The sequence below is a fragment of the Pelophylax lessonae genome, assembly GCF_965119305.1.
Source record: "Pelophylax lessonae genome assembly, chromosome: 7".
NCBI lineage: Eukaryota > Metazoa > Chordata > Amphibia > Anura > Ranidae > Pelophylax > Pelophylax lessonae.
Window position 1 is genome coordinate 56,766,033 of NC_138774.1, and position 23,062 is coordinate 56,789,094.

The 23,062-nt window shown below is 45.9% G+C and overlaps 1 protein-coding gene across 4 annotated transcripts in view; it reads left to right on the forward strand.

Annotated features, from left to right (window-relative positions):
* Positions 1-23,062, forward strand: part of SIPA1L3 (signal induced proliferation associated 1 like 3) — a 363,749-nt gene that overhangs the window by 227,898 nt on the left and 112,789 nt on the right. For all 4 annotated transcript variants that reach the window (XM_082263616.1, XM_082263619.1, XM_082263618.1 and 1 more), the window contains exons 4-5: positions 411-2,017; positions 16,774-16,904. In XM_082263616.1, the coding sequence (XP_082119742.1) occupies positions 592-2,017; positions 16,774-16,904 (1,557 nt within the window). In that variant the 5' untranslated portion in view covers positions 411-591. The remainder of the gene's footprint in view (positions 1-410; positions 2,018-16,773; positions 16,905-23,062) is intronic.

Below are 23,062 nucleotides of genomic sequence, written 5' to 3' on the forward strand. Positions count from 1 at the left end.
CACTGATACTAACAATGGGGCACTATAACTTCCACTGATATCAATGTTGGGGCACTATTCCTCCCACTGGCACTAATGATAGAGCACTATTTCTCCTACTTATACCAAACTACGGGGCGCTATTCCTCCCCCCTACTACCAAAGATGCATTGTGTACTCCCACTGACACCAGGACAATTTCTACTCTCAATGGCCACAGTAAGTCCCCCCCTAAAGTCTGAAGACCAGCAAACTGGCCCTTTGTTTAGAAAGTTGGGAGACCCCTGTCCTAGAGAAACCAACACCAAAATCAGTGTGCGTTTTTCCTGACGTATTTTATGATTTTCTTTATTATTATTATTATTATTATTATTATTATTATTATTGCTGTACAACCAAATTCATTGCTGTAAACCTCTTGTGTCTTTCAGGTACCTTTAAAATGATCTGCCTTTTCCACTGACATGAATGTGAGCACAAGTGGCTGTTTTGTGAATTCTACTGCCCATAACATTTCCAATACCAAGCCCCAATAATGGTTCTGCACTCTGGCATTACAAAGAACTGTGACACATTTTTGCTCAATGTAGATGTTTATGTCTGTATTAGAGCATGACAAGCTACAGATCCTATCAAAATGATGGAGTGGAGTCCGGGGGCACATCCATGAAAGCTAATGATATTCGGGGATCGGACTATTATTCCCAAGGCTACTGGGGACAGAACAGCAATGGCATGCAACATGGTGCAGAGGGATCCAGGTTCAGCTCCATCACCCCAGCAATGCCAAAAATGGGGGTACGAGCCAGGATCGCTGACTGGCCTCCCAAAAAGGATACCCAGAAAGAGACAATGACCCCTAGCCCGTCAAGGGAAATGGAAGGGTCAAATGATTTCCATCAGCAAAGGAGTTTTCCAAACGGACAACATTTTCAAAGTAATGGTGGTTCCCCGCGATTTAGGGCTCTTCACAGGTTGCCAAGAAAGAGGTCGAAAGATGTTGAGTTCCAAGATGGGTGGCCCCGATCACCAGGCAGGACATTTATCACTCTTCGGAACCGAAGCAATAGTGAGACAACACTCAGCGAGTGTGATGTGGATATTTCTATGGAGCCCAGGGGGTCAAAATTCAGCAATGGCATGCCACTGTTCAGAGAGTATGGCAGTACTTCTTCCATCAATGTACAAGGAGTGTCTGAACAGAGCTTGTATGACATGCTTAAAGATTTCAGAAATGAAAAGCATGACAAAGGCAACGAGTCACCTAGCCAAAGTAGTGGCCATCTCCATGATGACTCAAGCACAGCTTCTAATCTACACTTATTAGGGAGCTCCAGAACAGACCTTCGCAATGGACAGTTTCAGAGAGATGATGGTACCCTAAAAGATAAACAAAAAAAGCGAAACCCCAAAGGGGAATCCAGTGACTCCTCTATATTTCGTAAGCTGAGAAGCAACAAGAGTGAAAATGAGCCTGGAAAGTCATTCATGGAGCCAGACGAAAGCGCAAAGCACTGGTTTTGCCCAAAGACTTTTGCCCACTATGATGTGCAGAGCATGCTCTTTGACCTTAATGAAGTAGCAGCCAACCGGAACTACGTTGCCCAAAGACGCAACACTACAACCGGCGCCTCTGCTGCATCAGCTGTGTCCCTAGCAGTGTCTAAAGCCTTTGGTCTGGGCAACATGGACCCCAAGTTCACCAGCACGGAAGACCTGAACTTTAAGGAGAACCTAGAGCATGACCTGGGTGACAACAACAGCAATGACCTCCTTCTCAGCTGTCCACATTTTCGAAATGAAACTGGAGGAATGTCTGAACGTAATGTGAGCTTCTCTAGAGCATCAGCAGGTTCCCCAAGTGGAAGTGAAGGAGGCTTTCTGGAGCCATCCCTTTCCATGTACTGTACCAATGCGAGCATATCTGTCTTGGAAGTTTCCAAGGAAATACAGAAGACCCAAGGGAGGTTAAAACAGTATAGCATTGAGCATGTAGATTCAGGGGCTCGGTATTATCAAGAATATTTCCACAGTAAAGGTAAGATATGAATGTTTGCATATGTTATGTTCCCCGAATACAAATTGCATTTTTGAAAATTGTTTTTTATATAAAGATTTCATATTTTCCCTTCAGCAGATTGCAATTTTTAGTTTGGTAATCCACAGTGCTGGTTAACTGCTATGCTGTACATACACAGCTGAATAACTGAGGAGATGGTCCCCTTCCTCTGTTCTTTTGGTAAAGATGGTAAATATTCTGGCTGAAAGAGCAGTCAGTAAGTGCAGAGCTGGTGCTAGATTTTCTGATTGGTTATACCAGGGGTCTCCAAGCTTAAAAAAACAAAGGGCCAGTTTACTGTCCTTCAGACTTTAGGGGGACTGAACTTTGGTGTGAGTGGGAGGAATAGTACCCCATCCTTGGTGATAGTAGGAGGAATAGTACCCCACGGTTGGTGTCAGTGAAGGAATAGTTCCCCTCTGTTGGGTTCAGTGGGAGGAATAGTACCCCATCGTTGGTGTCAGTGGGAGGAATAGTACCCCATCGTTGGTGTCAGTGGGAGGAATAGTACCCCATCGTTGATGTCAGTGGGAGGAATAGTGCCCCATCGTTGGTGTCAGTGGAAGGAATAGTACCCCATCGTTGATGTCAGTGGGAGGAATAGTGCCCCATCGTTGGTGTCAGTGGAAGGAATAGTACCCCATCGTTGATGTCAGTGGGAGGAATAGTGCCCCATCGTTGATGTCAGTGGGAGGAATAGTGCCCCATCGTTGATGTCAGTGGGAGGAATAGTGCCCCATCGTTGATGTCAGTGGGAGGAATAGTGCCCCATCATTGGTGTCAGTGGGAGGAATAGTGCCCCATCGTTGATGTCAGTGGGAGGAATAGTGCCCCATCATTGGTGTCAGTGAGAGGAATAGTACTCCATCATTGGTGTCAGTGGGAGGAATAGTACTCCATTGTTGGTGTCAGTGGGAGGAATAGTACCCCATCGTTGGTGTAATTGGGAGGAATAATGCTCAGTCGTTGGTGTAATTGGGAGGAATAATGCTCAGTTGCTGGTGTAATTGGGAGGAATAATGCTCAGTCGTTGGTGTCAGTGGGAGGAATAATGCTCAAGCGTTGGTGTCAGTGGGAGGAATAATACTCAATCATCATTGGTGTAATTGGGAAGAATAATGCTCAATCATTGGTGTTTGTGGGAGGAATAGTACTACATTGCTTGTGTCAGTAGGAGAAATAATGCTCAATCGTTGGTGTCAGCAGGAGGAATAGTGTCTTGGATCAGTGAGTTGAACTGTGCCCTAAGGGCAAGAAGCAAAGGTCCACAGTTTAGAGACCACTGATATACACTATTATATAAAATAAATAACCGCGCTAAGCCAAAGAAAAAGCAGCAGCTGTAGTGGGAGTCACTAAGTAGAAGATGTAAAGGGAGAGCTGCGCTAAATTGATGGAAAACCAGAGTCACCCAGTATGAACAAAATAAATTGCAATATGGTAAACCCACAATATCAAAATAGATTCTCCTGCAACACAGACACATATATATATATATCACAAATTGTCAGCAGGCATAAATAAAGATGTAAGAAATAGTCCATCAAAAGAAGTCCATAAGGTTGAATAGGTGTCCAGTGAAAAGGATGAAACCACACACCGCTTCCAACGTGTCTAATTCCACAGGTGCCACATGCAAAGAGCTCAAGATCTGCTTACCAGAGCTCATAGGATTATGAGCATATCACACATATCCACAAATGGGCCAACCAGAATCGACCATATGCACCGTACTACCACTATTCTTGGGCGGATGACCCCGAGCTGGAATAGGAGCCCCTCGGTGTTCCACGTCCCAAAAAAAGAAGGGTACGATAGCGTAGTACGTCCACATAAGTTTATTAAACATAGGTTAAAAACACTTACATTGTATATAAGAACAAGCGCTTGTAATAGTCTAATGCCGCCCGACTTCCGGGTCTCGTCGTGGTGACGTCAGCACGCCTTCCCTACGCCGTTTCGTGACACCTCACGTCTACGAAACGGCGTAGGGAAGGCGTGCTGACGTCACCACGACGAGACCCAGAAGTCGGGCGGCATTAGACTATTACAAGCGCTTGTTCTTATATACAATGTAAGTGTTTTTAACCTATGTTTAATAAACTTGTGTGGACGTACTACGCTATCGTACCCTTCTTTTTTTGGGACGTGGAACACCGAGAGGCTCCTATTCCAGCTCGGGGTCATCCGCCCAAGAATAGTGGTAGTACGGTGCATATGGTCGATTCTGGTTGGCCCATTTGTGGATATGTGTGATATGCTCATAATCCTATGAGCTCTGGTAAGCAGATCTTGAGCTCTTTGCATGTGGCACCTGTGGAATTAGACACGTTGGAAGCGGTGTGTGGTTTCATCCTTTTCACTGGACACCTATTCAACCTTATGGACTTCTTTTGATGGACTATTTCTTACATCTTTATTTATGCCTGCTGACAATTTGTGATATATATATATATGTGTCTGTGTTGCAGGAGAATCTATTTTGATATTGTGGGTTTACCATATTGCAATTTATTTTGTTCATACTGGGTGACTCTGGTTTTTCATCAATTTAGCGCAGCTCTCCCTTTACACATACACTATTATATACTGAAGAGAGTACTGAAGCATCGTGTTTTAGGCTTGGTTCACACTAGTGGAACTCCAAAGTCACACGATTTTGAGTGTGACTTTGATGCAACTTTACATTCTCACTGAAGTCTCAAAGTAATGCGGGGAATCTTTTTAAAGTTGCATAGATCAGAACGAGTGCCATTGAATTCAGTGGGCTGCGACTTGTCATGCGACTGTGTCCAAAGCCATTTTTTTTTTTTTTTTTTTAAATCCCGTAGCGTGTGCAACACACTCAAAAGACTCCACCCGGTGCATAAAAAAGTGCACACACACAAGGTGAGAACACAAAAAAGCACAGGGTGTGCGAAATCGTATGGTCTTCCCTCCGAAGAGGTAGGACCCGAAACCTCGATCCCCCGGGGCGCAAGACTCCTGACAGGGATTTAAGGTACTTGTGGTCAGTCGGCCGAAACCAAACTGACCCCGTTCTTCAGGGGGACTGCCGAAACAGCCCACCCCAAGTACTAAGTGGAGCTCCCACGAAGGGAGACCCCATGAGAGAGGGCGAACTAAGCCAAAAGGCCATATCCACCACCTCCCAAGACTCAAGGCTGGGCCCGAGGACCCACACACTCCAGTCGTGCAAATAAAGAAAACAAAGGTGACAGTGCAGGTGACGGACTCCAAAGAAAAAGACAAACAAAACAAAGAAGTGGGGAAAGTGCAATGGTGCCATGTGAGGAACCAAGGCAGGCCTTCCAGCCGGAATAAAAAATTCCTCTGAAGCAAGCCAAAAGGCCTGTCCCAAGAGGCAGATGCGAAAAAGGTGTGCATAGTGCAGTGACCAAGGTGCCGAAAAAACTCACAGCGAGCTGCCCCTCTCCAGTGAGAAATTAGGGCACCCCTGGGCTGCCACCCCAGGGGCACTTACACTACGGGCTTTTTCAATCTCATCCCCCGGCCAGACCGAGTGTAGCCTATCCCCACCAGCAGACATCAGAACCTGGACAGCTTAGAGAGAGCTTACCTACCACTGGGGACAGGCCTTTTGCAAGGCCAGATCAAAACCCAGGAGAGAAAGCCCTCCCCTCGCCATCCTGTTCCTCAGCCCATTACATCCAGGAGCAGTTCCACCGGCCACCCAGTCAGACCGGCTTTCCTGCCCCCTTCAAACTGGTTAGGACAGTTCAACCCATTCGAATCAGAAGGCGGCGGGCCCCACATGCTTTCCCAGATTACCTAGTCCCCGTGCCTCACCAACTAAGAGCGCTCCGGGTTTCGGTCATACTGGTACTAGCTAAGGCCCATACCAACTGATAAGAACAGATACTACACTTGATCTTAGCCAAAAGGCCGAGAAGCGATGTGTCCAAAGCCATATGACAAGTCACATTAGCGTGAACGAAGCCTTTAACATTACAAAAATTACCAAAAACTGCTTTTTTTTCCCCTTATATTAATAACCAGGCACATTATTGTGAGGTGAGCTGAAAGGAACCAAAAAGCCCCTAGTTGATTTATGAGTAACACAGTGAAACCTTCTTAAAACAAAGTATTTGCAGGTTTTAATTTCATCACAGATAAAAAAAATAAGGGCTTATCCTTTATAGTGGGCAGAGCCGTGCAAATCATTCCTTTACTGCCTCTGTTAAGAAATCTTGCTGCATCATTACTATTAACCAACAGTCCTGAGAATGCAGTTGGTCTCAAAGGGGCATTAAAGGAATAATTTGCATGGCTCCACCCAGTATCAATATAAGGCATAAACCCCTTATTATTTGGATCCACGATGGAAGTTGGACCTGCAAATACCTTCTGCTTTAGGAAGATTGTACAGTGTTTGTCATAGAGAGTACAAGTGAAAGTTCAGCTCATCTTCCTTCCCCTGCCTTACTACACCAAAATTGCTAATTCCTCCTCCCCCCCCCCCCCCTTTGGGAGCGGGTACCCTTTTCTGACAGGTACTTGCCCGCACTTCCGCAATTCTCACCTAGGTGACATGTCAGCTTGGCTCTCCGCCAACATGCCTGCAGCCTCCTGGGAAACGTCACACGTCCCACTTCCCAGGAGGCTGCGTCTAACAGCAACGCACAATCTTGTGCATGTGCAATGGATAGCTGGCTGTGAAACAGCAGGAAGCTCCCACGTCCAAAATGACAGCGCCGATGCCTGGTGAAGGATCAGCTCCAATGAGGACAGTGCTGAACTCCTGGTCTGGTAAGTGTCTGTTTAACCACTTGCCTACTGGTCACTTTTACCCCCTTCCTGCCCAGGCTAATTTTCAGCTTTCAACGCTCTCACGCTTTGAATGACAATTGCGCGGTCATGCTACACTCTACCCATATGAAATTTTTATCATTTTTTTCACACAAATAGAGCTTTTTTTGGTGGTATTTAATCACCTCTGGGTTTTTTATTTCTTACAAAAAAAAAAAAAGAAAAAATACAGAAAATTAAAAAAAAAAAAAAAAAGTGGCACTGCTGGGCACTGATAGGCGGCACTGCTGGGCACTGATAGGCGGCACTGCTGGGCACTGATAGGCGGCACTGCTGGGCACTGATAGGCGGCACTGCTGGGCACTGATAGGCGGCACTGCTGGGCACTGAGAGGCGGAACTGAGAGGCGGCACTGAAGGGCGGCACTGATGGGCACTACTGATGAACACTGATGGGCAGCACCATCAGTGCCCACACTCAGTGCCCGTAGTGCTGCTAGTCAGTGCCCATCACTGCCTAGATGAGCAGGCACTGACTGGCAGCACTATGGGCACTGATTGTGGGCACTGATGGGGGGCACTGATGGCGGGCACTGTGGGCACTTATGGCATTTTTTTCCCCTCTTGTGTAATCAGGGCACTGGTGATCAGTACCCTGATTACATTCCTCTGTGTCCACTTACCGCCGATCGGCTCTCCTCTTCCTCACACGCAGTCTCTGTGTGAGGAAGGAGAGCTGGCGATGTGAGATGATCTCATGTTTACATATGAGATAATCTCTCATTGCACGGTTCGATCACGTGGTAAATGGCTGCTGTGATTGGCCATTCACCACGATCTGTGATTGGCTGTGTCCAAGGGACACGGCCGACACAGATTTTCCCCGATGCGTGCTCGCGGGAGCGCGCGGGGAGCCTGTCACTGGGAGGCCGTATAAAGACGGCCTCCCGGAAATTAGAGCCTGCGCTGTAGCCGTCTTTCGGCTATAGCGCGGGCCGGAAGAAGTTAAAGAGCGGGCTGAAAATAGGTAAAATATATTATTTTATTTTTTTTAACCCAGGTTAGTCAGCGTAAGTAGCAGGAAGAGGGGGAGGGGACCAAGATCTCTGTGCAGTGCAAATTTCAGCCATACAGATTGTATGGCTGAATTCGCACCGCAATCGCACATGACCCTTTTTTTAATCCGCAGCAGAATCTGATCGCATAGTGGTTCACACTAGTGCAATCCGATTCTGTGCGAACTTGCAGATCGTACTGTGATATGGGATCTCAACTGGGGGCGTCGTTAACTTTTAATTGACACCCCCTGCGTATTGCATATGGCAGTATGAACTGCCAGGGGTGCGGATACGATGCAGGAACTCGCTGTATATTCGCAGCGTTCCTGCATCGCACAAATATGAACCGGCACTAAAGTGTGTTTCTCTTACGTCCTCTGACAGTCGCCGCCCGTTCAGTTAGCCTTCACGCGTGGGTAATGCGCCTCTCTGCAGGAGCAAGCTAGGCAGTGAAAAGGTTAACAAACAAAAGCTTTTACAAATAACACACCTCTAGGGGGCTGTACCTCAGCTATTACCCATCAGCCACTAGGTGCTGCTCTTCAGTTTTATGCTGCCTAGTGTTAGGAATACTGGCATCCTAGGAGGCTTTCTTTGGGCGCAAAGTTTTGTGCGCGGCGGTTGTTTTGCAGAGACGTGTGTTTCTGTCTCTTCTTGGGGTGTATTTGTCCAGGGTTGACTCCTGTTGAGCTTTTGTTGCCCTGTTGGCTCAGTTTTTTTGACTCTGGCCTGGTTGCACGTTGCCTTTTCTTATTTGCGTCTTCCCACCCCTCACATCTGCACTGCTTTGGGGCATCCCACTCGTGAAGGCTAACTGAACGGGCGGCGACTGTCAGAGGGCATAAGAGAAAATAGAATTTTTGTAAGAACTTACCATAAAATTATTTTCTCTGAGTCCTCTGACAGTCTCTGCCCCCGCCCCTCTTCTTTTTGGGGTTGATAGTCTTCATGTACTGCTTGCTACAAAACTCAAGAGCAGCTCCTAGTGGCTGATGGGTAATAGCTGAGAAACAGCCCCCTAGAGGTGTGTTCTGTGTAAGGCTTTAGTTTTGTTACCTTTTCACTGCCTAGCCTTCTCGTGCAGAGAGGCGCATTACCCACTCGTGAAGGCTAACTGAACGGGCGGCGACTGTCAGAGGATTTAGAGAAAATAATTTTACGGTAAGTTCTTACAAAAATTCTATTTTTTCCCCAAAAATTGCGTTTGAAAGACCGCTGCACAAATACAGTTTGACATAAAATATTGGCCGCCATTTTATTCTCTTGTGTCTGTGCTAAAAATCTATTTATAATGTTTCGGGGTTTGAAGTCATTTTCGAGCAAAAAATGATTTTACCTTGTAACCAACAAATGTCAGAAAAAGGCTTGGTCATTAATGGCACTTTTCCACTGCAAGTACCGGCTCAGCTCCACTCGGCTCTGCTTGGCTCTGTTTGGTTTTCCACTGCATGGTACGGTGTTGGAACGTTCGGTACGGTTTGGTATGGTTTGCTTTTCCATTAAAGTAAAGTGGGTGGGATAACAATGATTATCTGACCAATCAGTGGCTAGTAGTGACAAACAGTCAAGGCTGCATGCAAAGGATTGTGGAATATGGTACCGGTACGGCCCTCTTGGAACCACAACTGAGGTGGTACTGTTTAAGCAAGCCGTACCGTTCGGTTCCATGTAGTGGAAAAGCGCCGCCATACCGTACCGAACCGTTCAAACACCGTACCATGTGGTACAATGCAGTGGAAAAGCACAAAAGCGAGCCGAACCGTTTGGTTTAATGCAGTGGAAAAGCGCCATATGTGGGTAAACTGACCTCATTTACAGACCGAACTTCATCCCTTTGATCCAAAAGAGCCAAATGATACCCTGTAAAACATGTTTATAGTTTTCTCGAAACGCTGAGCAATGTTGATAAACATTTGCCAGAGGCTCCTTTTTTTTTGGCAGCTGTGAGTGAGCCTGGAACGGTTCTGCACTGTATGAATCGTGGAAATGCCAGTTAAAGATCGTGAGGGGTGTTGAATCGTGATCTTTAACAATTAATCATGCAGCTCTACTCTCCTGCATGCATAATTGAGCTAAGGGCAGAAAGTAAATGCTACATGAATGATTTGCCCTTACTCAAGATGAGCATGGCCAGAAATACTGGGTGGTTGTATTTCAAAGAGATTGCTCACAAAAAAAAGATGGACATGGATGGGGGAGTCTACTTTGAGTATTAAATAGTTTTTGGTTTGTGGTGTTCAGATGCAGTAAAGATCTGCTTTAAGATTGCTGCAAGTGTCTTTCTTTCTTCTAATATTTATTTATTTTTTGGTATTTTAAATGGAAACGCACGGTGTGAATGTTACATAAAAAGCAGGTGTACATCCTGGCCGACATATGCTGCTTTGCGGAATGCAGCTTCATTAGTCCCTGTGATCAGCTGTTGCAGATTTTAGGACCGCCTGAAGAATCCATCAGTTGGAATATTAGTCAGAAGTCATGTTCCCCGTCAGAATTATAACTTTATCCTAATTATCTCCACTTCTAATGAACTGCTGAGCTGTGTGCATGCAAATGTTATTAATAGCTTGTTTTATGGGCCAAGACATGATTACATTTGACGACCCCCCTTAAGATAGTGATGAAGTTATTGATTAGAGAAGGATGCAAGTATGATTGTGTTCCATGAAGTTATTGATTAGAGAAGGATGCAAGTATGATTGTGTTCGATGGGAGGGGAGGAGGTCTTTCTGCTCTCCACATGGCACGTTTTATTCCTGTAGGTCAGCTGGACAATGTTGACATCCATTTTCTGTATTGGTGTAGATCCAGTATGTGGCATGACTATTTAGGACTGTTCCTAAGCTATGGAATAGTTATTTCCAGTAACGAGAGCTACAATGAAAAATCACACAGCGAAAAGTAAAGAACATTATGGCACAGGCGTTATAGCTTGGTGAATTGAGCCGAATATGTGAGCTGATGTGAAGGTGCAGAATTTGTGTCTGTTTGGCCTAATTAAGATAATGTCCCTTTATTATGGAGCAAGCTTCCTAATAGCTGTGAAGGCATGGGGGACCTTTCCTATTATAGATTTTATGAATACAGCACGTCTCCGGAGAGAAGGATGCCTGTCAGAGGTGGTAATTAGCACAGTGTTAGCATTAATTTAGGAAACAGCTACAGCAAAATCGCTCTCACCAGCTGGGACTCTGTAATACTGTGCCTTTATATATGCACAAGAGCGTCAGTCACGCTTCTACTAAAGGATTTATTTACCTGACACTATTATTTAATTTTGCGGGTGAATGCCTACTGGTTTCTTGTATTTCTGAGGGATGCCTTTGGGGTGCCTGGACTTTAATCATCTTGCCCAGGGTGTCTCATTGCTCTTGCTGCATTCTCTGTAAATTAAAGTAAATAAAACACCCAAAAAGTAGAGTAACAGTAAAGGGTTAATGGTGCATTAAGGATGAAACCCCACAAAGTTACCAAACTAAAAATGAGTGGAAACCATCTAAATAGCAAAAAGTAAAAAGTCCAAACAAAAGTCTCTATAGTATGTGGATAACATAGTCCAATACTCTTATGGCTGCTGCACCAACGAGATAAAAATAGTCTCTCTAAATATATATAAAAGGACAACAGGGGGCACCAACTAAGGGTCACCATTAATAGAACACCACTGTGCAATTTAGTAGTACCGATCGTCCGACTTTTGTCCAAGTTGTGTTTTGTTGGTTGGAATGTGCCTAGACTGCACACAAATTTTCTCGGCCAACAAAAATCTACTTCAGAAGTGATGTCATGTGTTGGTTTCGTTTCTTTGTGTTTTTTCTTCACTGAGCATGCCCAGACTTGCTCATCAGATTTTTCCCTGTCGAAATCTGTACTGACTGCATGAAAATCGGCCGTTTTGTTGACGGCCAACAAAAATTTTATAGCCTGCACACCAGATTTTTTTCGGCCGAAAAGTTGGAGTTGGTTGTCGGAAGCATCATACTAACAAGCCGAAAATCGGCAGATCGAACGTTGGCTGAAAATTCCCTGCCAATTTTCGACGCGTGTGTACGGGACATTAGATCTTCCAGCCTCCGGCTCTGTGGACTGGACACTGATAGACAAACCCAGAAGTGTTCAGAACCACTCTGGAGCACACAAAGGGCACGGAAGCAAAGGTGACGTCCCACTGGGAAGATCTTGCGGCGATGGGGCGTGGCTATGGATTTCAGAGAGTCAAAGTTCCTTTATCAAGCCATAGAAACATTTGGGACCACCACTATTTATTGTAGAAGGTACCCAGAGAACAACAAGGCTCAGCGAAACCCTCTATTGAGCTAAATATCTCTGTCGTCATGTTTTGAAAGTGGTTTAGTTTAACAGAGGGTTCCCGTAAGCTTTGCTTTTTTCCTATAAAATAAAACCTAGTAGTCCCATACGTTTCTATGGCTTGAGAAAGGACCTTAGACGCGCCAAAATGAGTAGCCATGCCCCTCCACCTCAAGATCTTCCCAGTGTGACATCACTACCCCTTTTGCGCCCCTCGTGTGCTCCAGAGTGGTTCTGGACACTTCTTGGTTGGTCTCTTAGCATCCTGTCCCCAGAGCTGGTGGCTGCAGGATCTTACATAGTGGAGGAATGTACTACGGAGTCTTACAGCAGTGTCCTATTGATGAGCACGTTTTTTTCTTACCAAGTGAGGTGCTCCCTTATTACTGGGGAGGTGTGGGGAAGTCCAAGGCCACATGTTTTTTGTATGTTGCTACGTCAAAAAATACAAATATTTGGCTATTCAAAACTGGTATTACGTTGTACTTTTGGCACTTTTCGACTGCAAGTACCGGCTCGGCTCTACTCGGCCCTGCTTGGCCTGGTTTGCTTTTCCACTGCTGGTACCGCATGGTACGGTGTTGGAGCGGTTCGGTACGGTACTGTATGGTTTGCTTTTCCACTAAAGTAGTACTAAAGTTAAGTGGGTGGGATAACAACGGGGTGGGTGTGATTCTCCGACCAATCAGTGGCTAGTAGTGACTGCATGCAAAGGATTGTGGGATATGGTACCGGGCAGTGGAAAAGCGCTGCCGTACCGTACTGAACTGTTCCTACACTGTTCCATGCGGTACCAGCAGTGGAAAAGCACAAAAGTGAGCAGAACCGTTCGGTACGATACAGCTTTAGTCATTTTTCCAAGATGGCCGGGGTGCCAAGAACAATTGGCTCACAAAATGTATCTTTTAGCTATATTGACATTTATTTCCTAGGTTTTGATGGTTCCCCTTTAACCCCCCATATCCGTCTATTCAGAGTTGAAATATCCCCTTTGGGTGAGTTGACTGTTTATTAGAGCTACATCGTATTTGTCGTCATTTTGTGTTTTTTGCTTAACTGTCCTGTACTAGTTACCCTCTACATCAGTACATTGATCTTTTAATGGACCTCCATATCTTTTGGCATGTTCACAGTTGGAAGAGTCCCCAATCGTATTCATCCCCTGAGGTCAGCCATATCTCTGGGTTGTACTGTTATTTATTTGACTGCAACCTTCACATATCCCCATAACCAACATAAAAAGACCTACAAGGCATTGATTCCCTAATGGATTGTCTTTGGCAATATTGGTGCAGCTTCCTGAATAGCCGGCACTGTGCAACACCATGGAACGTTAAGTAGATTATATTTAAGGCGTTGACCTGGTTTTCTCTTAAAGAAAAATGTATACAGTAATTGGTTTTCTTTTCTAATTAGCAGGTTGACACCTTTTAACAAATGACTATGACTATTAGTAAATTGTATTACTGGCCTTGCCTCCTAGAATTTTTATGGGCTGCAAATTAGAATGTTGAGATGTGACTGGTTTCTATGGTTGTTAAAGGGGATTTTAGAAAAAAAGGAAAACTTTTTTTTTTTTAATTCTTTTTATTTCAATATGTGCATAAAAATGAACATTCCAAACGTCCTTTCAACAAAGGGACAAAACAATATAAAATAAAAAAATGATACAATATCCAAATAATTATCTGTTTACTTAGTATTCATAATCTCTTTATGCAAAGGTATATCCATTTAGCTTAATTGATCGCCGTTGTCCTGGTGTGCCCCAACCCCTTGCTCCATCGCAATCATAGATTTATTTCCTCATCATACTATGTGCATCCCTCTATATCCTCTTGGTTATCTCCTTATATTCAACCATTGGTTAATGTTGATTGACACCAATTATCCCAAATTTTATCATATTTCGTTGAGCATCCTCTATGCATATACAATACTTTTTCAAATGGTAAAATCTGATTTACCGCTCTTATCCAGTTCTTAACAGCAGGGGGCTTCACTTGAATCCACTTAACTGTGATTGTTTTCCTTGCCATAAACAGCGTTTCTCTAAGCATTATCTTGTGATATCTAGACCATGTTATTTAATCTAATATACCCAGCAAACAGGTTTCTGGGGTCAAAGGTACAGGCATATTCAGGACAGAGGATAGGAAAACTCTTTAAGGGCTCTTTCACACGGGCTTTTTTTTTTTTTTTTTTTCACGGAGCGGATGACATTTCTGTCATCCGCTCCGTAGGTCCGCATATCATCCCATCCGTTTGCGGATGATATGCGGACCTAATGTAAGTCTATGGGGGATTGCGGATGTCAGCGGTGTCATCCGATTTTCCTTCCTTTCCGTTTTTTGAACGGAACAAAAATAGGATTTTTTCAGTTCCAAAAAACGGAACAGAACTGACAGGAGGAAAATCGGATGTCAGCGGATGGTATTCCGCTGACATCCGCAATGCCATAGACTTACATTATGTCCGCAAATCATCCGCAAAAAAATAGGATGATTTGCGGACATACGGAGCGCCCGTGTGAAAGGGCCCTAATGGTTTAAACACATTTCGGTTGTAGTACTGGAATCTTTAGAACAACATTGGGACCGCCCCACACCCAATACAGCTGTTTGCAGTAATTAATGAAATTCTATACAGGCTCTCGTAACTTAACGACCAGGTTCCGTTCCAGCGACCAGGTTGTTAAACGAGGAGCCACAAGTAATCAATATTTTAAGCATTCCTAACTTCTGTACTGTACTGTGTTCTGAAAAAAAAAAAAGGTCTAAACACAAAACGCCAACTCAATAACATTGTTTTAATTTGAATAAGTACAGAAAACAAAAATCCTGTACTGTACAATACAATGATGTACAGTGCCCAAAAAGCTGGTCGTATGTCTGAGCGGTCGTTAAACGAGGAGTGTCTGTATTGCAATTAAGACAAAGTGAAGACAGTCAATTGTAATTTATGGTTGTGCCTCAGTGTAAGGATGATGGAGAAATCTGGAATTACCAGCTATAAACTGGGATAAAATCCTTGCAGTAGGGTGATGACCTCACTGGAGAGGTTTCAAATAGAGAAGGGTTGCACTGATACCCTTTTTTTTTTTTTTTTTATCGGCGAGTACTTATATACTTTCGGTCAAGTTCCTCACCGATACCGAGTACCGATACTTTGCGGTGCGATTTGAACCCATAAAAAATGAATGGGCTTGAATCGCATGCGATTTGAACTGGAATGCAGTGCAATTCCTGTCCAAATTGCATGCAGTTTTACCTCTGCTCCTGTGTGAACCCAGGCTAGTCAGTGATTTCAGCTTGGGTTCACACAGATAAGTGTGGGAAGCCACATGCGATTTGGACAGGAATTTCACCGCATTCCTGTTCAAATTGCATGCGTTTCTTTGTAGTTTGATTTGAGCTTATTCGTTTTGTATGGACGCAAGTCAGGCCGGTGCATCCCTAAAAATAGAGGTTCGGTTTTTTAGTGTTTTAATCAAGACTTGATGGCCGATGGGTACATTTTAGGCTCTGTTCTAGCAGAAGAAGACGACTTGATGGCCGATGGGTACATTGTTGTCCCTGTTCTAGCAGAAGTAGATGACTTGATGGCCGATGGGTACATTGTAGTCCCTGTTCTAGCAGAAGTAGACGACTTGATGGCCGATGGGTACATTGTTGTCCCTGTTCTAGCAGAAGTAGATGACTTGATGGCCGATGGGTACATTGTAGTCCCTGTTCTAGCAGAAGTAGATGACTTGATGGCTGATGGGTACATTGTAGTCCCTGTTCTAGCAGAAGAAGACGACTTGATGGCCGATGGGTACATTGTAGTCCCTGTTCTAGCAGAAGTAGATGACTTGATGACCGATGGGTAAATTGTAGTCCTTGTTCTAGCAGAAGAAGACGAATTGATGGCCGATGGGTACATTGTCAGCCCTGTTCTAGCAGAAGACGGCGACTTGATGGCCAAAGGGGACATTGGCAGCCCTGTTCTAGCAGAAGAGGAGTATATCTTTCTCCACCCCTTCCTTCCCAAAACATCCTAATTTATTTAGGTGTTCCCAATATCCCACAATCCTACATGTATTAGACAAAGTGAGCTGATGTCTGTGTGAGGACAGGCCATAGATTATGCAATTTTCTTTCTTTCACCACAGGTGGAAGAAAAGAAGATTGCCCAATTACCCCCTTGAATCCCTCTTGCAGAGCTATTATGTTCAACTGGCGGGGAGCCTTCCCTTCGGGCAGAATGGGCGGCACCAATTGTTTAGGAAAAACCCAACAGGCTGGTTGTACACAAGTTGATCAATAGAACAACTTGTATACAAACAGGGCGCCCAAACATGGATCGAAATTTGGCCAGTCCCTACTGAACCGGCTGAATTTCGATCCATGTATGGCGAGCTTAAGACTGCCACTTGTAGATTGCAATTATAGCAGCGGGTCACAATATTGGAAATCCTGTAATTTCACTTTACAGGTAGGAATGTTCTTCAGCTAGATGAAGTGGTGAGAACAAAGGCTGGTTACTGACTGTTTATTGTTTTAGCTGGATCACAGAGTGGAGCATATGGATTTGAATGAAATGTGAACTTGTTTTCCAGAACACTGGAATTATTTTGGAGTAGACGAGAAGTTGGGTCCTGTTGCTGTGAGTCTGAAAAGAGACAAACTGGAAGACAGCAAGGAGAACGGACCACAATACCAGTACAGGATCATCTTCAGAACCAGTGAGGTAAGGACACTGTGAGGCTGTCTGTGTCAGATGCTGAGAATAAGCTTTCGTAAATGGTAACTCCAAAATTCTTGAGAAAAAATACATTCCCCTCTGGGTGATCTATCGTGTTTCCCCAAAAAACTTTTAAAGCGTCGCCTATGGTGAATTTTAAGTACCATAGTTTGTCGCCATTCCAAGAGCGTGCACAATTTTAGAGCATGACATGTTGGGTATCTATTTACTCGTGTAACATCATCTTTCACATTATACAGAAATTGGGCTAATTTTACTGTTGTTTTTTTTTTTTTTTTTTAAATTAAAGTGTATTTTTTCCAAAAAATTGCTGCGCAAATACAATGTGACATAACATTTTGCAACATTCTCCATTTTGTTCTCTAGGGTCTCTGCTAAAACATATATAAAATGTTTGGGGGTTCTAAGTAGAGATCGACCGATTATCGGCAAAGCTGGTAGATCGAGGGCCGATCTGCACTTTCCCCGATATATCGGAATCGCCCCCTGAGGTTACCGATATTGCCGATATTTCGGGAAAGTGCTGTACCGGAGTGATGCCTGCAGCTAGAGGTATCACCCCGGTACCGAAGTCCATAGCCAACGGTCAGCTGTCTTGTAATGACAACCGATGCGGCTGAGAAGCCGCTCGGCTGTCATTACAAGGAGTGAGAGGGGACGTTAACCCCCCCTCCTGCCGCCCTCCGCGACTCACCCGGGTCTCCCGTCCCACCAGGAGACCTGGAAAACCATCCTGCATGGCCACCGAAGAGAAGACTCGATCAAAGCCACATTCGGTTTTGGTCGGGTCTCTATGTAAAAACATGTGTACTCTGCGCCAAATTAAAAAAAATTACAGCATTCAAAACAGCCAAATTTGGCGTTTTGACTGCTTTTAAATGTGGAGGAGGGGTTTGGGGTCTTTTAGACCCCCAGATCCCTCCACAAGAGTACCTGTAAAAAAAAAAAAATGTACGAAAATATCAGCGGATACCGATATATAATACAATAAGTCACGCTGTGTGACAAAGAACAGAAAATGAATGTCCCAAAATTAATCGTAGATTGTGACTATTAGTGTTTGAGGATCTTGAACAGCCTCCAAAGGTCCCCTAGGAATTGTGCTTACCAGAAGGGCAATTTTAAATTGCAAGATTCATATGATGAGGTAAGTTCACATGCCAAGGTAGTCAAATGGAGTTCCTGCGTTGGATACTCAATGTATATTGACATATATCACATAGGAGAAAAGAAAAAACATTCCATAGTGTGATACCGTACAGGAAAGTGTATCTAATTAATCAAATTGTATTCCACCACATATAGTGTGAATATCCTTCACCAATTGTGCAACCGCTTACCAAAGGATAAGCGTAACGAGTGTGTTTTTATCCCAGTGGTAAAGGAAGAAGGAACCACCACCAAACATAGAGCCTCTTACCAGATAAAAATAGAAATCAGCATAAACGTGTGTTTCTATCCCAAAGATAGAGAAGGGGGGGAAACCGCCACCAAACGTAAAGTCTCTTACCAGATTGAAATAGAGAATCAGCAGAGTATAATAGGTCCAAATACACCAGATGCCAGCAAGACACCCAAAGACGCCTTAAGCCTCTTACCAGACCACAGATATATTGCACGATGTAGACACTTGATGTACTCCCCCAACGTGTAGACAGGTAGCCTCAAGGATTCAATAGCACCAAAGGCAGACCACAGATATATTGCACGATGTAGACACTTGATGTACTCCCCCAACATGTAGACAGGTAGCCTCAAGGACCCAATAATACCGAAGGCTGAGCCGCTGTATGTTCTCAATAGCCAGGGTGTGCCGGCAGACCAGCCCAATAAAGAGAAAGGCGCCAATAGTGTAAAATCTTCTAGCACATATTTATTATAAAAAGTAATGTACTTACAAACAGATGATAAAATTCGCAAAGGGATGTGAAGCCGCCGGCCGGACGGCAAGGCGCATCCGCTTCCTCAATACGCTTCCGGGGATGACATCAGCACGCCGTGATATGCGATGACCAAAATATCGGTATCGGCAATAAAAAAAACGATATCGGTTGATCCCTAGTTCTAAGTAATTTTTAACTTTTAAGCAACAAATGTCAGAAATAGCCCTGGTCTTCAAGTGGGTAAATATGTTACACATATCAGGTGGTGTGCAATAATAGAAGCCTATTAAACAATCAGACTGTGTGTGGCCAACCTCACTCATCACAAACTTAAAAAGCGTCCATTAATCTATCACTGGCTTATAACCAGTTGCTTCCTTTGAAGTTATTATTTAAATTTTAGACAATGGTACATTGTGAAGAACATCTAATGAAGGTGAAAGTAATCCTGAATCATCATTTCTTACCTTGTAATTTGTCTCTTTACCCGGATCTTGCTGCAGTGGGTGATCCATCTATAATTGTTTAAAATCAAAATCCAGATAGAAATAAAAAATGTAATGTAGTTACTCATTCTGAAAAATAATTTTTCTCTTACGTCCTCCGACAGTCGCCGCCTCTTCATATTCGTCACATATGGGGTATTAGACTTTGCTCCGAAGGAGTAGCTAGGCAACAGAATATGTTAACATTAAAGCTTTTAACATATCCCACCCTCAAGGGGTGGTCCCCTCAGTCAATACCCTCCTACTTCCTGCAACCATATCTCAGTTTCAATGTCTAGCTTGTCAGGAGTGGCTGGCTCTCTCTGTGCTGGGGCTTTGTGCCCCAGACTCTTTCTTCTTTTTTGATTTTTTGTTTGAGTTTTCTCTCTACCTTTACTTAGCTGTTCTTTTTGTCAGCGTTAGTTCTTCGGATGAAGAGGATCATGCGGGCTGGGTCTCGGGCTGATCCCCCTGGTCGCAGGTCGTGGGTCAGTGGCTTCCCAGCCTGCCATCGAGCGTTCAGCCAGGTAACGCTACTGGCACAGTGAACGACCCATCCCTGTTCGGTGCAGGGATGATTGGTGAGGTGGCTACCTCACTGGACGCTGTGCGGTTTCTTAACCCTCATTCTGTGCGTCTTGTATGCGACTCTCCCTGCCTCATGTGCAGCGGCTTGTTCGCCTGTGCGGGTCCCCCACGCCATTGTGAGGTAAGTGTATCTATGTGGGGACCTGTCTGTCTGGGGGGGTGTCAGTCTGGGACTGTGTAACCTGCCTCTGTTCACACTGTTTGTCTCCCTATCACTCGGCTGCATGCTGTGGGCTGCAGGGGGGGGGGGGGGGAGCTGTGTGACACTGTGTGTGTCAGCCTTGTCAGTGTGAGAAGCTGTGTGCTGTGGGGCATGTTTTGGGCATGTTTGGGCACTATACAGCGATCGCTGCGGCGATCTGACATGTTTTTTTATACATGGATGACATGTGTGCATTACTATACTGTGGAGCGGCGGTTTCGGCGCCAAACGGCGCCATTTTGCCTACACTCGCTCCGGCCGCATGTTCTACATGCATGGCGGCCATTTTCTTGTAGCCTCCCATAGGCTTTCATAGAGCGCCCTGGCAGCATCACTTCCTCTTCTCCAGGAACACCGATCGAGGCAGCAGCAGCGGCGAGGGTCTCCTCAGGTTATATCCTTCTTATCCATTGCCTGTGTCAGTTTTATTGTCCCTGTGGGGGTCTCATTGTGCTTGTGTGTGGTGCGGTGGGCTGCGCTCGCCGCGCTTGTTAAAGGGGCAGTTAACCCTTTATTATCCGGCATTTGTAATAGGGGCAATGGATTCTCAGGAGGGCAAATTTCCTACCGCCTTGGTGGAAAGCCAGGGGACCGCTGTTTCCCCCCCCCAGGGGGGGATTTATCCACTATTGTGGCTGGCCTTGCTGCTCAGGTGCAGATGCTGGTGGCTGCTCAATCTACTAAAAGACCCAGAGTTTCTCTTTCCTCTGATTCTGAGGGTGAAGGTGATGGGGCTGTTATGGCGGGGGCCTCCTTATCGGGGTCCCGCTCCTCCCTGGATCTAGTGGGGTCCGAGGTGGAGGCTGAAGTTGAAGGGGTTGATAATTCTCCCCCTGGCTCGCCTGAAGAGCTTGCAATCATGGATGAATTGATTGCTTCCATAAAACAAACGCTGCGTTTGCAGGATGAAGTGTGTCCCCCCGCTGCCTTGGCGGCTTATGGGACGCAGAGAAAACGCAGGACGCCGCAGGTTTTTCCCTGCAATGATGATTTTCAGCGCGCTGTTAAGGAACAATGGCGCAATCTGCGCAAACCTTTTGCTGTACCAAGTAGGTTCAAGCTGCGTTATCCTTTCTCGCCTTCCACTGATGAAAGGTGGTGTGTTCCACCCCCAGTGGATCACGCAATTGCGGTTTTAAACAAATCCACTGCGATTCCTGCAGAGGATTCCCCTGTGTTCCGTGATGCCACGGATAGGAGATCGGAGTCTCTTGCCTGTCATACTTATTCTGTTACGGGTTCTATGCTTAAGGCTCTGTTTGCCTCTCTCATTGCGGCCCAGGCTGTCGCAAGTTGGACGCAGATGCTTAGGCGCGTCCTAGTGGCCGATTCGGCCTCGCCGGCGACCCTGGATATGGTGGATCAAATCCACCAGGGTGTCATGTATCTGTGTGATGCGGACTTGGACCTAGTCCCGTTGGCTGCACGTGTGCACAGCGTGGCGGTGTTGTCTCGCCGCCTGGTTTGGTTGAAATGTTGGTCGGTGGACCAGTCTTCACGTAAGACCTTAGCCAATCTGCCTTATGATGGGTCTCGCCTTTTTGGGGAGTCCTTGGATGTGTTGATTAAGGGGATCACCGGAGGTAAGAGCACTCTCTTGCCCCATTTCCCCAAGGCTAAGGGGGCTTCTGGGAAGAAGCATGCTAATTTTCGGCCCCCTCAGGGGTCCTTTCGTGCCTTTCGGTCGCACTACAAGGGCAAACCGTTCAAAGGTCAAGGCTCTCAGAAGAAGCCCTGGTCTGGAAAACAGAAGTCCGGTCAATCCGGATCCGCAGCCCATAACAGTGCGGCCTGAAGGGGCGCCCTCACCCAGTTTTGGGGTGGGGGGACGCTTGCTCGGTTTTCTTCAGCCCTGGTTGGCCCGCGTGCGGGACAGATGGGTTCAGGAGATTGTTCGATCTGGTTACAAGATCGATTTTCTCTCTCGGCCGGAGAGCAGATTTTTTCCCTCAAATCTTCAACTGTCTCCAGAGCGTTTACGGGACCTGCACCTGGCGGTGCGGGACCTGAGGGCTCAGGGAGTGGTAGTTCCGGTGCCTCATCGGGACAGATTTCGGGGGTTTTATTCCAATCTGTTCACCGTGCCCAGAAAGGAGGGCAAGGTTCGTCCAATTCTGGACTTGAAGGCTCTGAACCGCTCTGTGCGGGTTCGCAAGTTCCGCATGGAATCCCTGCGGTCGGTGGTGGCTGCCCTGGTTCCGGGGGAATTCATGGCCTCCCATCGATTTGAAGGATGCGTATCTTCACATCCCCATTTTCGAGGGTCACCAGAGGTACCTTCGATTTGTTATTGCGGAGGATCACTACCAGTTCGTGGGGTTGCCTTTTGGTCTCGCCTCGGCTCCGCGGGTCTTCACCAAGGTGCTTGCACCGGTTCTGGCATTATTGAGGGCCCAGGGCATTTCTGTCCTGGGGTATCTGGACGACATTCTGGTTCGGTCTGCGACCAGCCAGGGTCTGGAGAAGGACCTGTCTGTCACGATGCAAACTCTGCAGGAGTTTGGTTGGACGATAAATTTTCCAAAGTCGACACTGAGTCCGTCGGTTTGTCTTCCCTACCTGGGAATGATTCTGGACTCGGTGCAGGCGAAGGTCTTCCTGCCGGAAGACAAACTCAGAACTCTTCAGGAGGAAGTCAGGTCCCTCAGGGACGTTCCGCACTCGTCTCTGCGGACGTGCATGAGATGTCTGGGATTGATTGTCTCGGCCTTCGAGGCGATTCCCTTCGCCCAGTTTCACACGCGGGGTCTCCAAGCGGAGATCCTGTCCATGTGGGACGGGCGACCTCAATCTCTGGATCTTCAAATCTCGTTGAGTCATCGCACCAGAAGAGACCTTCTGTGGTGGCTCCAGTCCCCGATGGTGTCCGGGGGCAAGTCGTTTCGTCCTATCTCGTGGACGGTAATCACCACGGATGCCAGCCTGTCGGGCTGGGGTGGTGTTCTGGGCGTTCTGTCCGCCCAGGGGACTTGGTCGGAGGGGGAG